The sequence below is a fragment of the Pinus tabuliformis genome, chromosome 5_2 (assembly GCF_031772625.1).
Source record: "Pinus tabuliformis cultivar Carrire ecotype Pingquan chromosome 5_2, CPIR1, whole genome shotgun sequence".
Classification (NCBI taxonomy): Eukaryota; Viridiplantae; Streptophyta; class Pinopsida; order Pinales; family Pinaceae; genus Pinus; species Pinus tabuliformis.
In genome coordinates this window covers 776,615,095-776,636,414 of record NC_142306.1, presented here as the reverse complement: position 1 = coordinate 776,636,414, position 21,320 = coordinate 776,615,095, and the positions used below count along the sequence as shown (strand labels likewise).

At 36.6% G+C, this 21,320-nt stretch overlaps 1 protein-coding gene across 1 annotated transcript; it reads right to left on the bottom strand.

Annotated features, from left to right (window-relative positions):
- Positions 1-347: 347 nt before the first annotated feature.
- LOC149161581 (RING-H2 finger protein ATL2-like) lies at positions 348-2,041 on the bottom strand. The gene has a single exon (XM_089435536.1). The coding sequence runs from the start codon at positions 1,643-1,645 to the stop codon at positions 875-877; it is 771 nt and encodes a 256-aa protein (XP_089291662.1). The 5' UTR covers positions 1,646-2,041; the 3' UTR covers positions 348-874.
- Between the last annotated feature and the right edge of the window lie 19,279 nt (positions 2,042-21,320).

Here is a 21,320-nt window from a genome sequence, read left to right as displayed (position 1 = left end):
AATTATTTGTATTAATTTAAGATTAAAAATAATAACCATCACTGTTATCAATTTACAATAATAACTATCCACAACAAGGTAAAAGGAAAATCTCCCTACCGTTGCTGACGGAAGTGAAACGAAGATGAAAATAAACGGTGAATTCAATTTCCGTCAACAATGTTCGCCTTAATTGGCGAAATGGAGGGCAGGAAAGTTCCTAACAGTGCGTCTGCGATTGTGGTTGTCCCTCAGTGTCGATCCCGCGATCTTCAAGAGCATCACGGTAGACCCACCCCTCTCTGCCTCTGCTCAACAGTCTCTTCAGTGAATGGAGCGCAGTCTCCGATTCACCGTGCAAGCACGCCTGTTTTTCACTCGAGAAACTTTCAGGCCTCACAGCCATATCAATTACGGTTTCCGGCAACGATGAGATTACGCTCGTGGAGGGCCCTTCGTCCCCGGTGGTTTTTGGTTCTTGAGAGCTCGATTCGCCCTGTTAGAATCCTGGCGGATGCGGATTTCTCTATTACCTGTAGAAATCAATTCTACGTTCATGGAAATCTCATCCGTGTCATTATTCCCTAACCTCTGTTTCGGGTGAGCGCCCGTTCTGCAAATCGGGCAAGCTGAATGCGAACGGTAATTGACCGAAAAATGACCCAAAATGAAAACCGTCTTCGAAATTAATTTCCGTCGACAAAGTTCGCGTTAATTGCTGGAAACGGACGTTGGGAAAGTTACCCTCTCAGTGCATCTACGATTGTGATTGTCCCTCGGTTTCGATCCCGTGATCTCATGGAACATCGGGGAAGACCCTCCCCTCTCTGCCTCTGCTCAGAATTCTCTTCAGTGAATGCAGAGCAGTTCTTGAGGACTGCGATCCACTGTGCAATCACACCTGTTTCTCGCTTTCAGGCCTCCCGGCCACATCAATGGCGGTTTCCGGCATCGAGGAGATTCCGCTGGTGGATGGCCCTTCGTCCACTGCAGTTTTCGCTTCTTGAGAGCTGGTTTCGCCATGTTCGAGACCGGGGCCGATGCGTATTTCTCTGTTACCTGAAGAAATCAATTCTATGGTAATTGAAATCTCATCTGTATTATTATTACCGACCCTCTGATTCGGCTGAGCGCCCGTTCTGCAAATCGGGCAAGTCGAATGTGAACGAAACCACATGTCGATGCATTCTACGTGAAAGCTGTGTTTGCAATTGGGCAGAAGCCGGGCTTTCTCGTTCTCCTCGAATTCCGACAGACAGACTGCGCATTCGAGCGCGTCTTTGAAGCTCTGCGCTTTGTACTCGAAGACGGGCAGAGATTCGATGACGCGCGCATCCAAACCCACGTTGAGGAGGCTCAAGGGATCCTCTCGCGCGAAGGAAAATCCACGGCGCCAAGACATGTTGCTACGTCGAGACAGAGAGATTTCACGGTACTCCCTGCGACGCAAACCGGCGTAGATGCAGATCACGAAGAGGAACAAAATGAAGGAAAAGAGAACTACGAAAGAGGCTAGCATGAAGATCCCGTTGATAGCATCTTGCTGATTGTTGTCGGATGCCATTCGATTGCCGCCGAGTCCGTAAGGCGGATACATGGCTCCGTACTTATGGTCGACATCGGGGGGCGGCACGCTGCCATTGTGATTCGTGGTGTGAGAGGCCATGGCTGGCGCTGAATCTATCTCAGATGCCGTTGGCGTCAAAACCCTCTCACATTCCGAAGATCATGGTTGCAAAAGCAGAGTATTTCAAGAAAAAAAACAAGCTGAGAAGGCCTCAAATTAAAGAGCTGAATTGGGGATTAACGAATGAAATAGAGGCTGAATCGTCTAAATATGAAATGGGTGAATGATTGAATGAATGCAGATTGATCAGAATTTGAAGAGGAACTTTGAGTGTGAAAAACGGCAGATACGGATGAGGAGTTTGAATTCTCCTTCAGACTCCTTATCACGATGCTTCGTCTTCGTCGACTTCATGAGTGTTTGGGGACGTGTGTGAGGGTTTCTTGACTTTTCACAGGCCGTATGTCTGAGGGTTTCGTAGCGCTGCAGAGTGCGGTCAATGACCACGCAACTTCTAGGAGGCTCGCTTATGATTGATGTGAACAGAATCCCTGAGTCAAGAACGCTGCTAAGCCGAAACATTTGACTGCATAGGTTCTAAAGTCAGGTTGAATATAACTGCTGCATTTTAGGCTCGCTCATCTGCAGCAATTTGACTAACCAGTGTGGCTGAGCTGGCTCTAAAGGTTTACCATAATTTTTTTAAATAATTTAAATAATTCAGAAATGACATAATAAAATTACTCCTCACTTAAGCCTTTTATGAAAGTACTACATGGTTTCTTTGAAATATAAAATCAAAATTAATATAATATCATTTGTTTAAACATATTTTAATATATTGTTAGTGACAATGGTTTGGTAAACTATTCGATTTCTGATGTGATTCGGTGAACCATTCGTTTTTGATGTGAGAATTTTTTTTGAAATTACATAATTTTTTTTATAAATTTTTATTTTAATTAAAAAAAAATAATATAAACAATTTTTTTTGAATTTTTAAAAAATTTGTAAAAAAATTAATTAAAAAATAAAAATTTAAAAATTTAAAATTATTGTATTTATATCAGTTTAGATTCATTTAAATTTTGATAGGGGAAGGAGATATGTTCAAAAATCTAGTTAGTCTAGGGGTAGCCATGTGACCTAGGTAAGTGTTATCCTTAAGTAACTTTAATAGATTAAATGCCACTAAGTCGAAGCTCTTCTAATACAAACTACCTCATACAACTATATTGATGTAACCACCTCTAAATGTCTCCTAATATACCAATATGTGAATCGAGCTGATGTAACAACCTCTCAACCTCTCCTCATATTACATCAACCTCTCAACCTCTCCTCATATGCCAACATGTGAATCCATAGAGAATCTAGATTCAACAAGTGTGGTCCAACACATCCGGTCAAAGTTTTGGTACTTATAGTTCTGTCAAAGTTGGATTTGATTAGTCAGCCTAGTAAATTATGTTCATACTTTTTCTAGTTCGTCGTGATATATACATATAGATAGACATATCTTCTGTCGGTAGACTTTCGCACTCATAAACGTTCCACAACAGTGATGAAGATGACCCCTCTCAGTCGAGAATCTTGCGTTTTCCCACTCAAATGTTGTTTTAGATTTGAGTTAGGGGACAAGTTGTATTTTCTTAAAAAAAAATTATAGAATAAAATATTTATTATGGATTTCAATTCAAAATATAAGATATTTTTCACAATTAAATTTACTAGACTGGTATATATTATTAAAAAAAAAAAAGTCATTTCCAATTTAATAATATTAGTATCATCTTCAATATATATATTATTTAAAAATATAATGTCATAGTTATTTCCAACTTTTATTTTTATTTATATATTTTTATTTTTATTTATATATATAAGAGTTTATCGAATTTAAAATTATAATATCTCAAAAAATATGAAATAATAACGCTTCTAAATATAAAATCCAAAAATAATATAAAATAGAATTTACAAAAATATGAAATGATGTTTCAAAAAATAATAGAAATAAAATTTAGAAACAATGAAATGATAAAACTTTAAATTTAAATAAATATAAAGTCAGAAAAATTGCGTTTTTTTATATTAAAGAGATGTTTTTAATAATTAGATTGACTTTAATTCTATATATATTATTAAAAAAATACTAATTTGAGAGTTATTTCTAATTTAAAATTATTAAAAAGTAGTAGAATTATGGCTATAAGAAGAGAGGGAGAATGAATTAGTGTAAAAGTCAAATTAAACAATTTCATATTTTATTATAACTGAAAACATACGAGTGTATCAATAAGAACAGTCATCACATCAACACATGAGAATATTATATATAAGTGGAAATCCTTGTAGGAGAAAACCACAAATCTGTTTATTTTTCTCTTTAATATTTGATTATAATTATTTACTCGCACCAACCAATTTTAGACTACACGCACCAACCTTTGGAATAAATTTGCAGGCTCCACCTTCTTAAATGTGCAAGCATCCACTTGTTGTAGGCAATAACCGGATTGAGATTCCAACATCATAATATCATAGTGGACCTCCCTTTGATAATATTTCAAATTGGGTCGACAACCTTCTAATTCTTCAAAACTAGAAATCTTCTTGATCTTTTACATCGTAAACAAAACAAACTCAGACTTGCCCTCACCCAATAATTAATTTCACCCCTACAATCTAGAACAAGTATAAACCAAAAAAAAATTCAGCGATGTAGCTTCTCTGTAGTCTATTATGGCACTTCTCACTTAAGATGCAATTGTTGTTAAGCCATGAGACTTCCTGAGACTCCTGTACTTCACCACATGAGGTCTGTGACCAAAGTATTCTAGCTTATTTATACCTTTTGAAAGCAACGATCCATAGCAAGCTCAACAATTCAAACACATAGCCTCTACATTTCTTTGCTGGAAATTCGGCTTGGAAGACCTAGATATAACTTGAATCAATGGCTCTTTGGGCTTCAACAATTGACTCTCATGACTAAAGATGTGATCATAGTTGTAAAAATCTAGGTCTAGGTCCATCTGATTATGGCGAACTAATTTAGATCCAAATACTTTTCAACTCGGATTACAAGATTCAACACCAAGACTTCATCATTTACTCCATAGTACCAAGAGGCGAGACCACACGCTAAACTATTGGACAACATATCCAAGACCCGGGTGCATAAGTAACCTTCCATATTGTCAAACTCGTTGGATATCTAGATGGCATGGACATATTTCTCAAACCCCAGATACCATTTTCATGGAACTATGTTGGATGAAACTTTGACCAATTCATTCGTTAAATCGAGATCCAAGTCATTTGAAGTTGTCAATGTGTGTACACCTCTTGGACCATTGAATTCCTGGATAACTATGGATGTTGGACGCTCTAAGGGCCCCACTATTGATCTGGGGGGAATTCCTTATTTGATGTTATTTTAGTCAAAGGATAATACACTAAAAAACTTCATCAAACTAGCCCATGGCGCGACTTCCCAGACTGTCACATCGACTATTAAAAAAACCTATAAAAAATTTCCATGAATAACATTATACTACATCATCTCTATCATGTTACTACCACATCATATTTTTTCCACGTGTCATGCCATATCATTGCAATGTGTCACTCGAAATAGGGCCACTTGGCCACCCAAAAAGTCCAAATTTTCTTGTCACATGTCATGCTCATAGAGTGCCATGTCATCACCATTGCTACATCATTGCCACCTTGCACCATCTGTCATCCTATTTACACTACCATGTCATTTGGGGTCCGCCACCCATGAATAAGAAAATCTGATATTTGACTCTTTTGGAAAGTGCCCAATTTGCAAAATTCCTGAATGCCTTCAAAAATCTCATGTTTGGCAACTGCCTCCTTGAAACAACATTGGGGTGTTATCTTGCATGGCCAGCTCCAACCCCACTAGACACACAGTTGGGACTCCTTCCTTGCCCAAATGATGGCAATGAAACTTGTACAATACATTGTACCAATAGTAGCAATAGTAGCAGCAATAGTAGTAGCAATAGTACTAGCACATCAAGCGGTCTGCGTATAGACAAGTTGTGGACCATGTACTTTGATGGATCAAAGACACATGACAACTTAGGAGCCGAGTGTGTCTTGATTGACCCTTACAACAGAAAGCATCTGGTTTCAAGCTGCTTGGAGTTCGAGTGCACGAACAACGTTTCTAAGTATGACGCACTCGTGTTAGGCTTGTAGAAATCCATCAACCTCAACATGGTCGCACTAAAAGTGGTAGGTGATTCAAAGATAATGGTACGGTAGGTACGTAACACCATTCACTGTTTATCACCACATCTCAAAAATTACCAGCAAGAGGTATGGCGACTAATCTCAAACTTCCAAGCATTTAATATCATTGTTGTACCACGTACACGTAATGCAGCTGCCAATGCACTGACAAATGTAGCTTCGAGAATGTCACCGATTAGGGATAGATTTACTATTGAAATTTTGTACAAACCACCTATCTTGAACAACATAACTAACTTACGCGTGTTTAATGATGATCAATAGATACTGCATTTCATGGCCAACGCTGACGTCTTCAAAGATGCAGTGATAGACGATGACGAGCATGAGCGCTCTTTGCAAGCTGAACATGGTAACAGGAAAGGCTACCTTATCACAAAGGCTGTGGAAAAATTGGAAAAGCTTTATGATTTGCAAGAATGTTTTTAGGGGCCAAGGAAGAGCAAGACCCACAGTTCCACCATGAGGCATGAACTAATTAACATAGGAACAAAAAAAGATCTAAAGTTTGTCAATCTTGGTACATGTTGTACATAGCAAGAGCGGCAGGCCTTTATCCACTTGTTCAAACAGTGCCGGATGTGTTCGCGTGGACGTATGATGATCTGAAAACTTATGACACGTGGATCATCCAACACATCATCCCGATCAAAGAAGCAGTCAAGCCATATCAACAAAAGCTGAGGAAAGTACATCCGTCACTTGAACCCCTCACACAGAAAGAGCTTACTAAGTTTTTGGATGCATGGATCATATACAAAGCCCGTCATTCCACATGGGTCTCAAATCTTGTTCATGTGCGTAAGAAGTCTGGGGAAATCTGCTTGCGTGTCGATTTCCGGAATGTAAACTGCACCTCGGACATATACAACTACCCCGTGTCATCTATAGACCATATTTTGCAAATAGTATTTGGGGCACAAATGTTTTCTCTTCTTGATGGTTTCTTAGGATACAATCAGGTTCTGGTAGTAGAACTTGACAGACTCAAAACTACTTTCCATACCAAGTGGGGTACGTTCGCTTACAGACGAATGTCGTTTGGGCTTGTAAACGCAGGCACAACATTTCAGCGCGCCATGGACATCACTTTTCGTGGACTCATCAGACAGAGCATAGTGGTATACCTTGATGATGTGACTATGTTCTCAAGAAGATGAGAGGACCACATACGCCATCTAAAGAAAATTTTCGAGCGATGCCAGAGATACGGGATTTCCTTGAATCCCAAAAAGAGCATATTCGTAGTGTCAAAGGGGAACCTCCTCAAACACATTGTTGCCAAAAGTGGGATCAAGGTGGATCTGGACCAGGTCTAGACTATTACACAGATCCCTTACCCAGCCAACAAGAAAGCTATGCAGTCCTTCTTGGGCAAGATAAACTTCCTCCAGAAGTTCATCTCGGATTATGCATAGATAGTTAATCCCATGCAGGACATGATCAAGAAAGATGCAGTCTACAATTGGGGTAAGAGGGAAAAGTATGCATTCACCTGAATCAAGTAGGCCATTGCAGAAGTGCCTGCACTCTACAACCTAGAATTCAAGAAGGATTTCCTACTATACACCTTCGCCTCTGATAATTCACTAGCTGCAGTACTCACTCAGAAGGATGAGATGAACGATGAACGCCCAATCTCCTTCATGAGCGCAAGCATGCAGGGACCAGAACTCAACTACCCCGCCATTGACAAGAAATCTTATGCAATTTACAAGGCGGTGAAACACTTCAGGCCCTACTTACTGAAGAACCACTGCATAGTCTTCGTCCCTCACCTAGCAGTTCGCACATTGCTTGTACAACAAGAACTGGGTGAACGATGTGCGAACTGGATGACAGGATTGCAAGAGTATGATCTTGAAATCAAGCTAGTTCACACGATCAAAGGACATGGGCTCTACAGACTTGCAACTGAAGCAGTACATGCTCCAGAGAGCGAAGAAGAGCTTGCCGACTGGGAGCAGGAAATTGAGATGTATGATATAAGGTGAGCAACACCCACTAAAGATGGAACCTCTTGGTACACAGATGTGCACCAGTACCTTAAGAATGACACCGTACCCTCTCACTTTTCCATCAGACAGAAGAGGGCATTGCGCCTTAAAGCCTTAGCATATCAGTCAGTGCACGGAGTGCTTTACAAGAAGCACGGTAATGGAGTTTTGCTCAGGTGCCTAGAGGCACATGAATCAAAGAAGGTACTTCAAGATCTGCATGATCGACCTATCGGGGATCACTTTTTGGGAAACACCAATGCGCACAAAGTTATGCGTGCTGGTTTTTACTGGCCCACATTATTCAAGGATGCACATGCTTATGCTCGTAAGTGCCCGGTCTATCAGTGATGCGTCGACAAAACACGGAGAACAACATCCCCACTGCACCCCGTTGTAGTGACCGAACCATTCCAATAGTGGGGCTTGGACATCATTGGGGAAATTTTCCCTCATTCATCAAAACAAAACCACTACATCCTAACAACAACTGACTACTTCACGCGGTGGACAAAAGCAGTTCCGCTCAAACAAGTGAACGACCAAGAGTTCATCAGCTTCCTCCAGAAGAACATCATCTCACGCTTCGATGTTCTGGTATCACTTTTTTTTATAATGCAACTTATTTTCCGTCTTTGAAACTCTATGAATTTTCATTACAAAATGGTATTGTATTAAAGAATTCATCTAATTATTACCCTCAATGAAACAGTCTAACAGAATCTACGAATAAAAACCTCATATGTATAATCAAGAAGATTGTTTTCTCTTAGCAGCATAACTGGCATGCCGCCCTAATGAATAAATTATGGGTTGAATGTGTGACACCCAAGCCTTCTCTAAATACCTCACCGTACTTCCTGGTTATGGTAAAGAAGCCATCCTTCCACCAAATATCTACTTGCCTGCACTTCAGCTTTCCCAAGAATCCCAAGGCAAGCCTTGCCAGCTAGTTCAGCGTAGGATGGATGCTCTCCATAAGCTTCAGGAAGAAAGGATGAAAGAAAAAGAAAAATTCACACTCCACCAGAATCGTATCAAGAGATGGTTCGATAAGAAGTCTGCAGGGAAATATAACTTCGATGTTGGTGACTTGGTTCTGAAATGGGATAAGCCCCATGAAGACAAGGGAAAACATATGAAGTTTCAGTCCCTGTGGATTGGTCCATATACAATCCACGAGAATCTTGGCCCACACACATATCGTCTGTAATCACTTGACAGGAGGATTGACAACCTTCCTGTCAATGACCAAGATCTCAACCATTGCTTTTAGCAGGTCGGTCCATGCCCGTGTCATGTACATAGTCTACTTGCTACTTGTTGTTTTCGTCTTGTTTGCTTTGCTTACTATCTTTGTTTTTACTTTGTTTGTTCTGCTTACTAATTTTGTTTCTGTTTGTTTTGTTTGCTTGATATATTACTATTTTTGTTTCTGGAAATAAGTGTTTCCAACTACTACGTTTTGGATTTTGAATAGAGTATGTGGCTGAAATTTGAAGAGACTTGTGACACTACAGCACTTGGACAGTTTTGTGTCTGTCTTCTCTGTTCTTGGTTATAACCTGCGGCCGATGAAGTCTTGACATAAAATATGAACCATTTGCAAGGGAATTTTTGGTCCGACCATGAACCTGTGTCCACAGTGGGAATCCCCATGCATGTACTCAGCCTTCTGCTCTATGTGTTCAAGCTCATCCAACTAGGAGAAACGAAGAAGGGGAAAATCTAAACGAGCAAACCTATGTCAAAAGCCTCACATGTTTCTCCGAAGGAATAACCTCTTTGACTCTCAATAAGTCGGGATCCCTCTTCTGCCCCAAAAATAAATAATTGCCTAAGCACAGTCCTCTTGAAAAATACAAAGGCGAAAGAAGAGAAAGGCTTCCTGCGCAGAGAGGTGAAGCATCCAACTCCACCGGGGTACTGACCAGGCTCGCTGGCAGTGGAACAATGTATGTGTTCCTGCTTGACTCCACCGGGGTACTGTCCAGGTTCGCTGGCAGTGGAGCAACACCAGATATGAAAACTTCTACTCTGAAAATCTTAACTCTTGAGCTAAATTACCCTTCCCGGATTCGAAACACTATGAGCAAGATGAAATGTTGATTGTGTTTGACTGAGTTGGAAAAAGGTGAACCACGTATGTCCAGGGGGCAAGTGGGGAAGTCGAAGTAACCCGCACAACGTTTCAATACTCCCCGAAAGACCAAGGCCCTGTGCTATCAATGAACCAAACCAGAGAAGTTGGAGTTCTACAAATGTGTTGCCAAGTGTTGTAGCGGCTACAACCACCATCCAAAATTTTGGCCTATAACCAAATTTGGAGCCTCCCTTGAGAGTTTTACTTGATGGTTGCATAGACTTGGGTTCACTCCGTGATCTCGTGTGAGCCTTCACACCAACCTTGCTTGTTCATTTCACCCAAGCTTTTACATGTTGATGTCAATGTCTTGCTTGCGACCATGTTCTGGTCATGCTCAAGGTCTTTGCTTCGTGTGTACATGTTATGTTCGCTATGAAATTATATGTCGCAGTCACACACGGAGTCCCATTCACTGTTGTGCAAGTGTCGTAACGGTCAATCAAAGATCAATCACGAGTGTCACACTTGTCGCTTACACCATCAGTCAATCATGTTGAACATGTGTGTCTGGTTGGTTTGAGTCATATTGTTGTCAAGTCATGAGGGTGTGTGTTGTAAGAACACTTTTTCATATTTTACTCGTCCACACACTTAGTCATTTCGCTGAAGTTCTGACGACCAGACTCCCCTCTGATAGCCAGACCATCACCTCTCCATCGACTTGATTGACTGTAACCCAGAACAATGCAAAAGCACCAAGAAATTCTTTTCAAGTTACATGGATCGCAAGCGATCCAATCAAATTTCATGCTAGCCACCCAAAGAGTCGGACGCGATAGCCACCCCGAGACTGACTCCCCTCAAAAATTGTGTAGAGGCTGTTGTCCTTGCTCACTTTGTTGATTGAGGAAATTGTGCAAATAGGTCAGACAGTCACCCAGTACCCGTCCCTGTCTCCCTCAGAAAATTGCGCAGTTTTCCCATAATCCTCCCGACAATCGACTGACTCCTCCTCCAGAAAACTGTGTTGTTTTCATGAGCAGGCATTCTGCTGCCCACGCGTCTGCTCAACTCATAAATTGCGCAAAGATAATCAGTAGGTCGGCTTCCCAACCTCAATGCAGTTTCCCTTGCCAGCAAATCCCAATAGTAGACTACCAGTTCCCTCCAGGAATTGCATAGTTTCTACTACCAGGCTCCCAACAGCTGACTGCCTATTCCCCTTGGGAATTGCGCAGTTTCTGTTTCCAGTGACCCAACAACCAATTGTCATTTCCCTCCAGGAATTGCTTAGTTTTGGCTGCCAGGCTCCTAGCCAGTTCCTCTAAAAAACTCCACAATTTTTGTGTGTTGATCCTCCATGTAGCCTGACCTGTTCCTCCATAAAATTGCACAAATTTTGCTGGCAAGCCCTTGCTACCCACTTGTTCTGGAAAATGCGTAGATTTTTAATGCCTTGCCTTCATGCAGCCCGGATTGTCCCTCCCAAAATTTGCGTAGTTTTGCCTTCCAATCGAGCGAGACCTCGCGGACAGTCACTGTCGACTTGGATTGCCCACCTTCATCACCGAGTGCCTCTTGTGAAGTTTTCATCAGCAGTGCCCAGATCCATCATCCGCCTCGCAACCTTGCCGCCTATCCTAGTTACCTACATTCGAAATGATCAAGTCTCATGGTAGACTAGGAGGTTTTTGGATTTGATGTCGTCTCGTCATGACTGATGGCAGGTACAAGTACAACAACAGACATGGCGCGACGACGAATGGGATGAACGAAGGGAGCACATGCATAAGGACAAGTTCACTAACGGATGAACAGACAATGCATGTGAAGATATGTGATCGCGAACGAATGATCATGCAAAGATGTGTCCACGGATGGACGGACAAGAAAACATGCAAGATGTGCTCACAGACGGACGAACGGACGAACATGCACCTTTCGCGAATAGATGAGCCTGTCAAGCCTTCCAAAATACAAGCAAGGAGAAACGTACCAAAGCAACATCAAGAGAACCAACAACCATCGAAGACTCTGTGCACTTTGCCATGTGGAGGTGAAGCTGTGACACACGATGAAGACATCCATCACCCATCTCCATTATAGTTCGACATGCACTCCAGCAGCAACATGAATGTACCAGCATTGTCATGTTGAGTCATATCATGAGTCATGTTGTTCACATCTCCACTATGGGCCATGTTGTCAAATCAATGTAATGTAACGTGGAAGTCCAAGAGATCCACTTGTTGTACAAAGAGTCAAAAATGATTCCCAAATAAAAATAGATGGTGGAGAAATAAAAGTACAATTTTAATTAATACCCAATAATGATTCCCAAATAAAAATATTAGCAGAAAGCAAACAATAACAAATTAGTTTGCACAAGAATAACATTCAAACAAATGCTACACTATGTTAATTTTCGATGATGAGAAAAAAAAATTTCATCATAAAAAATTAATGTGATTTTCAACCTGAGCTAGGGCCTCTAATCCTCTAATAGTTACTCCCATGACTCTCCATACCCCTAAGACTAAAATCATTATTAGTACTTCCATGCCTAATTAGATTCCTTCACTATTGAATGAATCTTATAACTATCATGAGAATACCAATCCTTGAAATTATATATATATTGTCATGTTTATCAAGTTTGGACTATACCGAAGGTTAACCTATAAATGGATATTTTCCATCATGCCATATACGATTTAAAGTTTATACCCACATTCAAATAAATAAAAAACTAATTTGTAAGGGTTTTAATCTTCTATATAAGTTATTAAATACTTTTTTATAAGGCAATAAGGGTTGATTGTTGATCATGCAACTAAGTACACTGACATCCATAAATTATATATTTATCTTCAATATTAAGATAAAAAAAACATCCAATTTTCATATGCAAAAGATCATTGGCTTGCTTGCTTAAATCGATGGATTAGATCATTAACCAATATTTCTACATATTAGATGTTATTCATGGATAGGATAAGTGATTAAGGAAATAGTGTGAATTGGAGAGTTATTATGGCTTATCACTTAAATATTCAATTGTGTCAATTCATGCTAGTGATCCTACCACTTAAATATCACTTATAAATCACTTATCGCTTATCACTTATCACTTAAATAGATTCAAATACTTTGGGTGTTTGGTTCAAAGATTTAAGTTTTTTTTTATTCATATCTTTTTCTCCTTGGTTAATCTCACTAAACTTCCCTCTAAGAGGGCATGGTAGTACAAAATAAAATTGTAGGAAAAAAAAAAAAAAAATGTAATGTTAAATAATCAACAAAAACTGAAAAGGCTTCATTACATAATAATTGTCATGTGGTTAATACTTTAACAAATCCAATCTTGAAGCCAAATAAACAAATTTAATATTGAGTGATCAACAAAAACCCAAAAAGATTCATTTGATGTGCGAGGAGGTTAATGAGATTTGTACAACTATTTTGATGACAAGACTCACATTTCATGATTACTATGTGTCCAAATTATATAGTTATGGTTGAGTTGAAACCATGTGTACTTTCTAATGACTATTAGATGCAGAATCAAACAAAAGTCACACTTACAAAATTGTCATTGATTAGACAGTGGTTCAACAATATTTGTTTATATCTATGGAGAATTCTTGCAATGGTCTAGAATGCAAGTACTTTGCAATGATCATTACTTCTTGATACTTTGTAAGGTGTTTCTGTGGATTTTTACTTGTTATGATTTTATTTTTTTGAAATGTGCCTTACGATTTTTAACATACAAGTGTATGTGAAAGCCATGAGTCACAACTCTTGGTGGAGACTTTTAAAAATTATATATGTTTAAGTTGTTTAATCTGTGAAGAAAATATTAAGTTCTATACCTATTTTTAATGTTGAATTCATTTATGCATTGAAAAATGCAATAAGAAATCTTAGTCATATTACCGACTAAAAAACCATTTCATCTATTAATTAGACTATGCCTATAATAATTATCAGTTCATTATACTTACTCAATAAAAAATGAAAATAACCAATTTTTATTATAATAATTATCATTTCATTATACTTAGTCAATAAAAAATGAAATTTACCAATTTTATAAATTTAAAAATTGAATCAACCATAGTATAAATTCCTTTATCAGTGATTTTCTAATCTATATAAATATTGCCATGTTTGAAGCGAATTGTTTTTACCTCCTTATATGAGTGATTTCTCAATAACCTTATTCCTCGTATTTCATTGGTTACGGCGATAGATCATTTTTGCCTAGTTATATATTTAGTTTATATGTTTGAGTAGAGTCATTTGCCTGGTTATATATAATATAATAGCAACACTTTTATTGTTTATTTGGTCAATTTCTAAAGGTTTTTCTCATTTATTGTTCTCTACAGATTCTCAATACTTAGAATGGATGCTTCTAAGTTAGTTTTTTTTTTTTTTTCAAAATAGAAAAACAACATTTTATTAAAATTGCAGAGAAAGTACATAGATCTGAGAAGAAACTATTCTCATACATCATCTTATGAAATCTATATACTAAAAACTAGACCATTCCACAACAGAATAATAGTTTACATATGACCTTCCACTTGGGAGAATGCACGCTCTTGTAGAAACATAGAACTCTAACAAAAATTAGATTAGAAGAATAGAGGACTATAATCAGAAAATTGCATAGAGAGAAATTGGCCCAACATCCAGAGAAAATATTTAGAATGGATGCTTTTAAGGTATTAAGAAAAATGGAGGTCTACATGTCAAATTATTGGACATGTTGGGTGATTGAGGATGAGTTAGATGTGCACTCTAGAGATCATTTCGACTTGAAGTACATTTGACGAAGCAAACAATTGTGTGTTACTCCTTGCTACGAAGAGGTTTCAACCAAATGCAATGTCAATTAACTTGAGAAGTGTCACTCTTTTCAATCGAGGAAGAGAATGTTGAATAAAATTTGTCACTGCTTTTCCATAATAGTTTAATGAAATTGTTGATACACATTGTTGATCACCATTATTCTATCATTTGGCAAGTCAATATGGTAGAATAATTGACTCGAGTAACATGTTTCAACTCAAATTTTTTCCATTATCTATCAACCTTCTCAACTTTGGGATATTCGATTATAGGTCAATGTCACCACAATAAATGAAATGAAAATCAATCAAATTGGGGCACAGGACACTACCATATTATGGGTGACTTGTATATTACTTCAGAGGTACTATTTGAAGGTTACAATGGGTATTCAAAGGATTATCTTTGTCGTTAAACCAACAAATTTCAAATAAAATTTCTAGACAAGGAAGAAAACGTGTTGTAGTTATTGATTATGGAGTCAATGTTTTATATTTAGTTTTTAAGATTCAACATTATTGAAACTAGAGCTACTATGAATTATTATGATGTATTGGAGTCACTGGAAAATTATGGTTGTTGCAAAATTTTCTAGTGAGATCCAAAAATTCAATATCATCGAACCATATATGTTTGCCTTTAACTTTTCCAACTAGAGCACATTCAAAATAAAAAATCAAAATTAAAGTATAATCAATTAAAAAATTCAATATCATCGAACCATATATGTTTGCCTTTAACTTTTCCAATTAGAGCACATTTAAAATAAAAAATCAAAATTAAAGCATAATCAATTCTATATGTATAACAAGTGCATTTGACCTCAATGAACAAATGGCTAATGACAAATCATAATTCATGTCATGGATCGTATTTTTTTTCACAAGGAAAAAACAACACACTTCTATTATAAAGGAGAAGTTGTTACATCAATCAAGCAATATGTGTTACAAATTTTCCTACAACAGTTCCAAAAAATTATCAGATTGACCAAGACAAAACTACCAACATAGGGAAAAGCCCTCTCCCTACGAAACAACAGATAAAATATCCTTCCAGATACAATTGGATCATATTAATTATCATATTGGCTAAGACAAAACTACCCACAGAGGGCAGAGCCATCTCCCTATGAAATAATAGACAAAGAAACTCCTTCCATATACAAAGGGATCATATTGCTCCCCTAATTCTCACGGTTTTCTGAATTTCTCATGGTTGTTAGGATAATCATGTATGTTTTTTCCTAAAATTAGTTTTTCTCCTCATACTTTCTTTAATTTTTTCTCACACCAATTGCCTTGATGCCTATTTATGTTCATTATGTCTCTCACCTACAAAAATAGCTCTTCCAAATCCTTATAACCAAAGCTATTATACCACTAAAATATACCTGCATATATGCAAAACAATATTGTAGGAACACTTTGTACTATTTCACATGGTTTTTTGTTTAGGGATAAACACACTAACTGAAAGAAAGTGAAGGAGGCACAAGTGTCAACATACTTGGCTTTTAGTTGTTGTGTAGCCAGACGAGGAGGCTAAAATAATTACTTTTGCAACAATGAGGTGCAAGAACTCCTCCAGTGCCAACCAATCCTCCAAAAAACCAACAAAAACTTAATATATGCAAAAAAAAAATCGGAAAAACAACAACAAAAATTTAACTTGGAAAGATTTCCTCCACATGAAAAGTTTTCGTCCATGATGATGACACAAAATTACTCCTAAACACTTAGTGGGCGAGCCAACACAAACAAACTCAATAGACGAACGAAAACAAAATAGTGAGAAAAATCTTCAACATTCTAATGAAAAGGTAAATACCTTGCTTTCACTCTAAAACCCAACAATGATGATAAGTATAATTAGGGTTGGATTTTAACATGTATAAAAAATTAGATTCTCTCTAGTGCAATAGGTTTTCTCTCTAGACGAGGTAGTCTATCTCTATTAAAATCTATGTTAGAGGAAACACTTGTCTTCTACAACACTTTATTCCTCATGTTGAAGTGGGTTTTCAAAAAGATAAAGAAATTTTGTTTGAACTTTTTATGAAAAGGAATAATTGAGTATGAAGTATCTCATATAGCCTAATAGAAAAGCATAGCTACACCTAAATATTGGGGGGATGGAGGATCAAATATATTTACTTATTTGGTTGATTCTTAGCTACAACTTTGCTATGGAATTTACTCACAAAATATACTCTTTGTAGAGGGATCATCATAAAGAAACATATCACACATGAATTCACTATTGGATTGGGTAATAATGGAGAGGAAAAGTATATAGAACATGTCAAATGAATGGAAATTCATGAAATTAGCCTTCCCTATGATTTGGAAATAGGTGGCATGGAGGTTTGATAATGGAGCATAGGTGAGTATAGTGATTGATGCATTCATGAGATGTGGCCAAGAAGTCTTTCTTGTTTAATGTCTAATCTTAAACTTATAGGATATGGGGAGTTAAACACTAGATATGGTAAATAATTCAATTTAAACTACCCTACGACCCTAATGTTAGTTTTCAAATTATAAATTAAGGTTAAATGATGAGATGAGTCAAGGATGGGAATACTATTAAATGAACTAAGAAGAGCCCATATAATGTTGAGTGGGATCCCAATGATTTAGTATGAATATTGAATAAGAATAGTGGTGATTACATTACAAAGCTTAACTATATATATTTGCAATCTCTTGGCCCTATCAAGATGAAATGGTGGTGGTCAAAATCATGAAATATTAAGGATCCATCTAAGAGTATACTATTCATGTGGCTAATTTTGAGAATAATATAATATTGACTCGAGAAAGTCTTCAAAAGAGGAAGATGATTGACCTTAGAAGGTGGTCTATATGTAGAGAAAGTAAGGATACTGCCACTCATATTTTCTTGTATTATCCATTCTCTATGTTGGTATACCTGAATTCAGAGACTTCATTGGGTTTTCATGTTTGTGGAATAAATATTTAATGCATATGAATTTCTAAGGGTGGTTTAATATAAGTGAAGAGTTGAATCCTTTTAGGATAACTCATTTCTTAGTCACTTGGGAAATATGGTTGGTCCACAACTCTAGTTTATTTGAAGATAATCCAATCCCATATTTTGAAATATTTTCCCAAGTATTAGCTTTGTTATTAATTTACAACTTAATGTGAGTAAAAAGAAGTGGAGGGTTGTGGGATAATTTTTATTGGACAGGCGATCCAAATTGGATCATTATATTATTTTCCATCTACCTCAACACTTCTAAAGAGGAAAAAAATTTAGGAATCAACTAGTAGGCTCATTTTAACCATGGGTCATAGTTTGGAGAATTGGGGTTTGAAAACTTTCTAAGATATTTTAAGGAATAAAACATCATTTTTTTGGGTAAACACTTTCCTACATTGTTATTAAATCTTGTGATATGAATATATACTTAGATACATCTCTCAAGTAACTCCATAGACGGTATCTCTTCCTTTGTACTTGCATATTTTCATACTAGAGAAAACAGAGTAATGGAGCCTCATCTTCCAGGGGATTTTCTCTCATAAGGGTTTCCTAAGGAAAAACTTGTGTCTATTGTGAGCAGTATGTGTATATTTCTCTTTGTTCTTTATTCTCACATTTCATCTATTTCATTCATTCAAGTAGAAAATAAACTATTAAAATATGAGACTTAAGGAAAATATACCTTCATAGTATAGATTTTAGTTTTTTGATAGGATCTATTATTATGAAATATTCCAGTGGAATATCCATGGCATTTTATAGATCTATTGGTATCAGAGAAATTTAATTTGGGGTATTTTTTGGGAATTTATAGGGATCTAGGAACTAATTTAAGAAGAAAATCACAAAACCCTAGTTATGGTTTATGAGTTTGTTCACAATAACCCTCATGAACCAACAAAAGATAAAGTTTGCGAGGTTGGAAGTGAAGGCCAACAACATCAATTGCAATATGAACCTCCTCATGGTGGTTGTAGCAAGAAATATTAGACCATTTAGAGAGGATGGATGCTTTAACTTAGAGATTAGATTGGAGAGGAAATCAAGAAATTAGGAAGGCCCAAAAAATGGGGTGGAAAAAGTACCAAAGAAATACTATTCAAGCTTGAGTGTTATTAACTCTTCATAGTCCTTGTTCCATATGGAAGAAAAAGTGATCATAAAGTCATATAAATGTGAGATTGATGCATTAAAAATAAATCATCGATTGTGACAAATAAAAGTTTATGTTGGCCTTCAACATATAGATGAAGGGAAAAATATTTCATTTCCTAGACTGAATTAGAGGAACATTCTTTTACCTAGTGGGAAAGCCATATGGAAACACTTAGGCTAGAGAGTAATGTGCTAGTAACTAGGTGGGAGGACTTCAAGTGCCTTACTAAGTCCCAATTTTACCCTTTCCTATATGTAGAGGACTAATGGATTCATAAGAACTACTTCAAGTAAAGGTAGGGGTAGAGTGTACACGAGTACACCACCAAATTATAAAGATGGCAGTCATGCTCAATATCTATCTCAAGAACTCAAATGTGCTACTTAAGTATATCGAGGGTCTACATAATCATCTACGAGTGATGTTTTCCAAGCCAAGGATAGTGAATGAGGCATGTATATAGGTAGAATACTTGGAAAAGATAGGACATAAGAAAGTAAAGCTAAGAGGTTTTGAGCAGAAAGAGCACTAGGAAGATTCCATGTAGGGGAAAAAGAAGTGGAAATTGGGGAAAGTAAGAAGATAGCAGCCATTACACATCTATGCAAGGATCCTAGTAAAATTGTAACCGTTGCAATATTAATGGGTACACTAAGGAAAATGGTTGGAAACATGATCTAGAGGTAAGCCTAAAAAACCATAAGAAGAATGCAAAGAAAATAAGCTTCTAGCCATAGATTCAAGCAACTAGGTTAGAAGTATCTCCAATGTGGATGAGAATAATCTATACTAATTCTATGCATAAGAAGGTGAACCTAAATAGCCTTCATCACCAAGAAGATAATGTGATCACCAAACTCTTACACATTAATATCCAACTCAAAAAGACTAAGATAAATGCTTTTCTCAATTCCAGTTCACAATATAACATCATAGCAGTGTATTTGTTTAAGAATCTTGGATTGGAGTTCCGTGGTCATCCTCTGATATCCATTTATATGAGTAAACAAGGATGCAAAGATCAAGATAACAAAACATTACAAGATTAAAGTTGTTGTAAATTTTTGTTTTATTTATGAAGTGGAATTGGACATAGTAATAATTGTCATATGTGGAGTAGTGTTTGCAAGTACCTACACACCTTGCAATTATGCAACATAACAATTATCTCAAGAAATGCTTAGTAGTGATGGGCACTGAAAGATTAGCATAATAAGTAATAAACATTGACCAATAGTTTATAATGCATGATGAGTGGCGTTGGGAAATTAATGTTAAGTAAGAGTATTTGGCTAATTAATTATGAATAGTTTCCAACATATAGAATTGAAAAAAACATAAATGATTTATGATTTCACTATGCCCATTTTTTGAGTGCTTCAATGGGAGAATGTTAAATGTCTTTCAATTTATTATTAGTTGGTGTCTTTTAATTCATTATTAGATTATAAAAATTTCATTAAAACGAATTTGCTATTAAATATTCCTATTAAAAACATAAAAACTCTATAATATATTATAACCCTATATTAATTGTTGAATAATATAATGAATGCCCTTTCCAATATAAGACTTTATATATATATATATATATATATATATATCCCTTAAATCATCACCGAGTACTTTGCTATTTCTCTTTTTCTTCCCTTTATTATTTCTCACTATTTATTTTAAATTTTTTAGATATCCCTATCTCATAAATCAAATATGTTAATATATTGTGACGTTTTTGAAAAATTATTGGTGGAGTGTTTGGATCTATATTTAGTTCTATTCTATCATGACGTCATCCATTACATCAGTTAGAGCATTTGATCTTCGTCTTTGAAGATGCATATAAAATTAAGCCATCTATTTTATTTGCTAAAATACTATTTTACCCATTCTTAAGAAATCTATTGCTTCATTTGTAACACCTACGTCGTCATAATTTAATATATTATTTCATTCGTTGCATTCACGTTTAGATTTGACTATTTCTTATTGGTCCATTCCACATACGTTCTCCTTGATGCTTATTCCACCTCATTAAGATGCTTATTCCACCTCATTAAACACGTAGAATATTAATTTATAACAATAAACCTTAGCCAGGTATAATAATTAAGTGGTTATATAGGTTGAAGAATATTGTGGCGGTTTATAATTAAGTGGAGTTACGTCAACAAGGGACGTGGTGTGATAGACTCCTGCTATTAAGGAATTCCATGCCAAATTTCTAGGTGGAATAAAGGAACGGTGGCTGGAATAGAAAAAAAGAATGTCAGGTTTTTAAGTTTAAAAAAAAAGAATAGGTGGCCAGTTTTGAAAAAAAGAATAGATGGCGAAGTTTATGCAAGGTGTACCGGATAGAATTACCAGAATAGATGG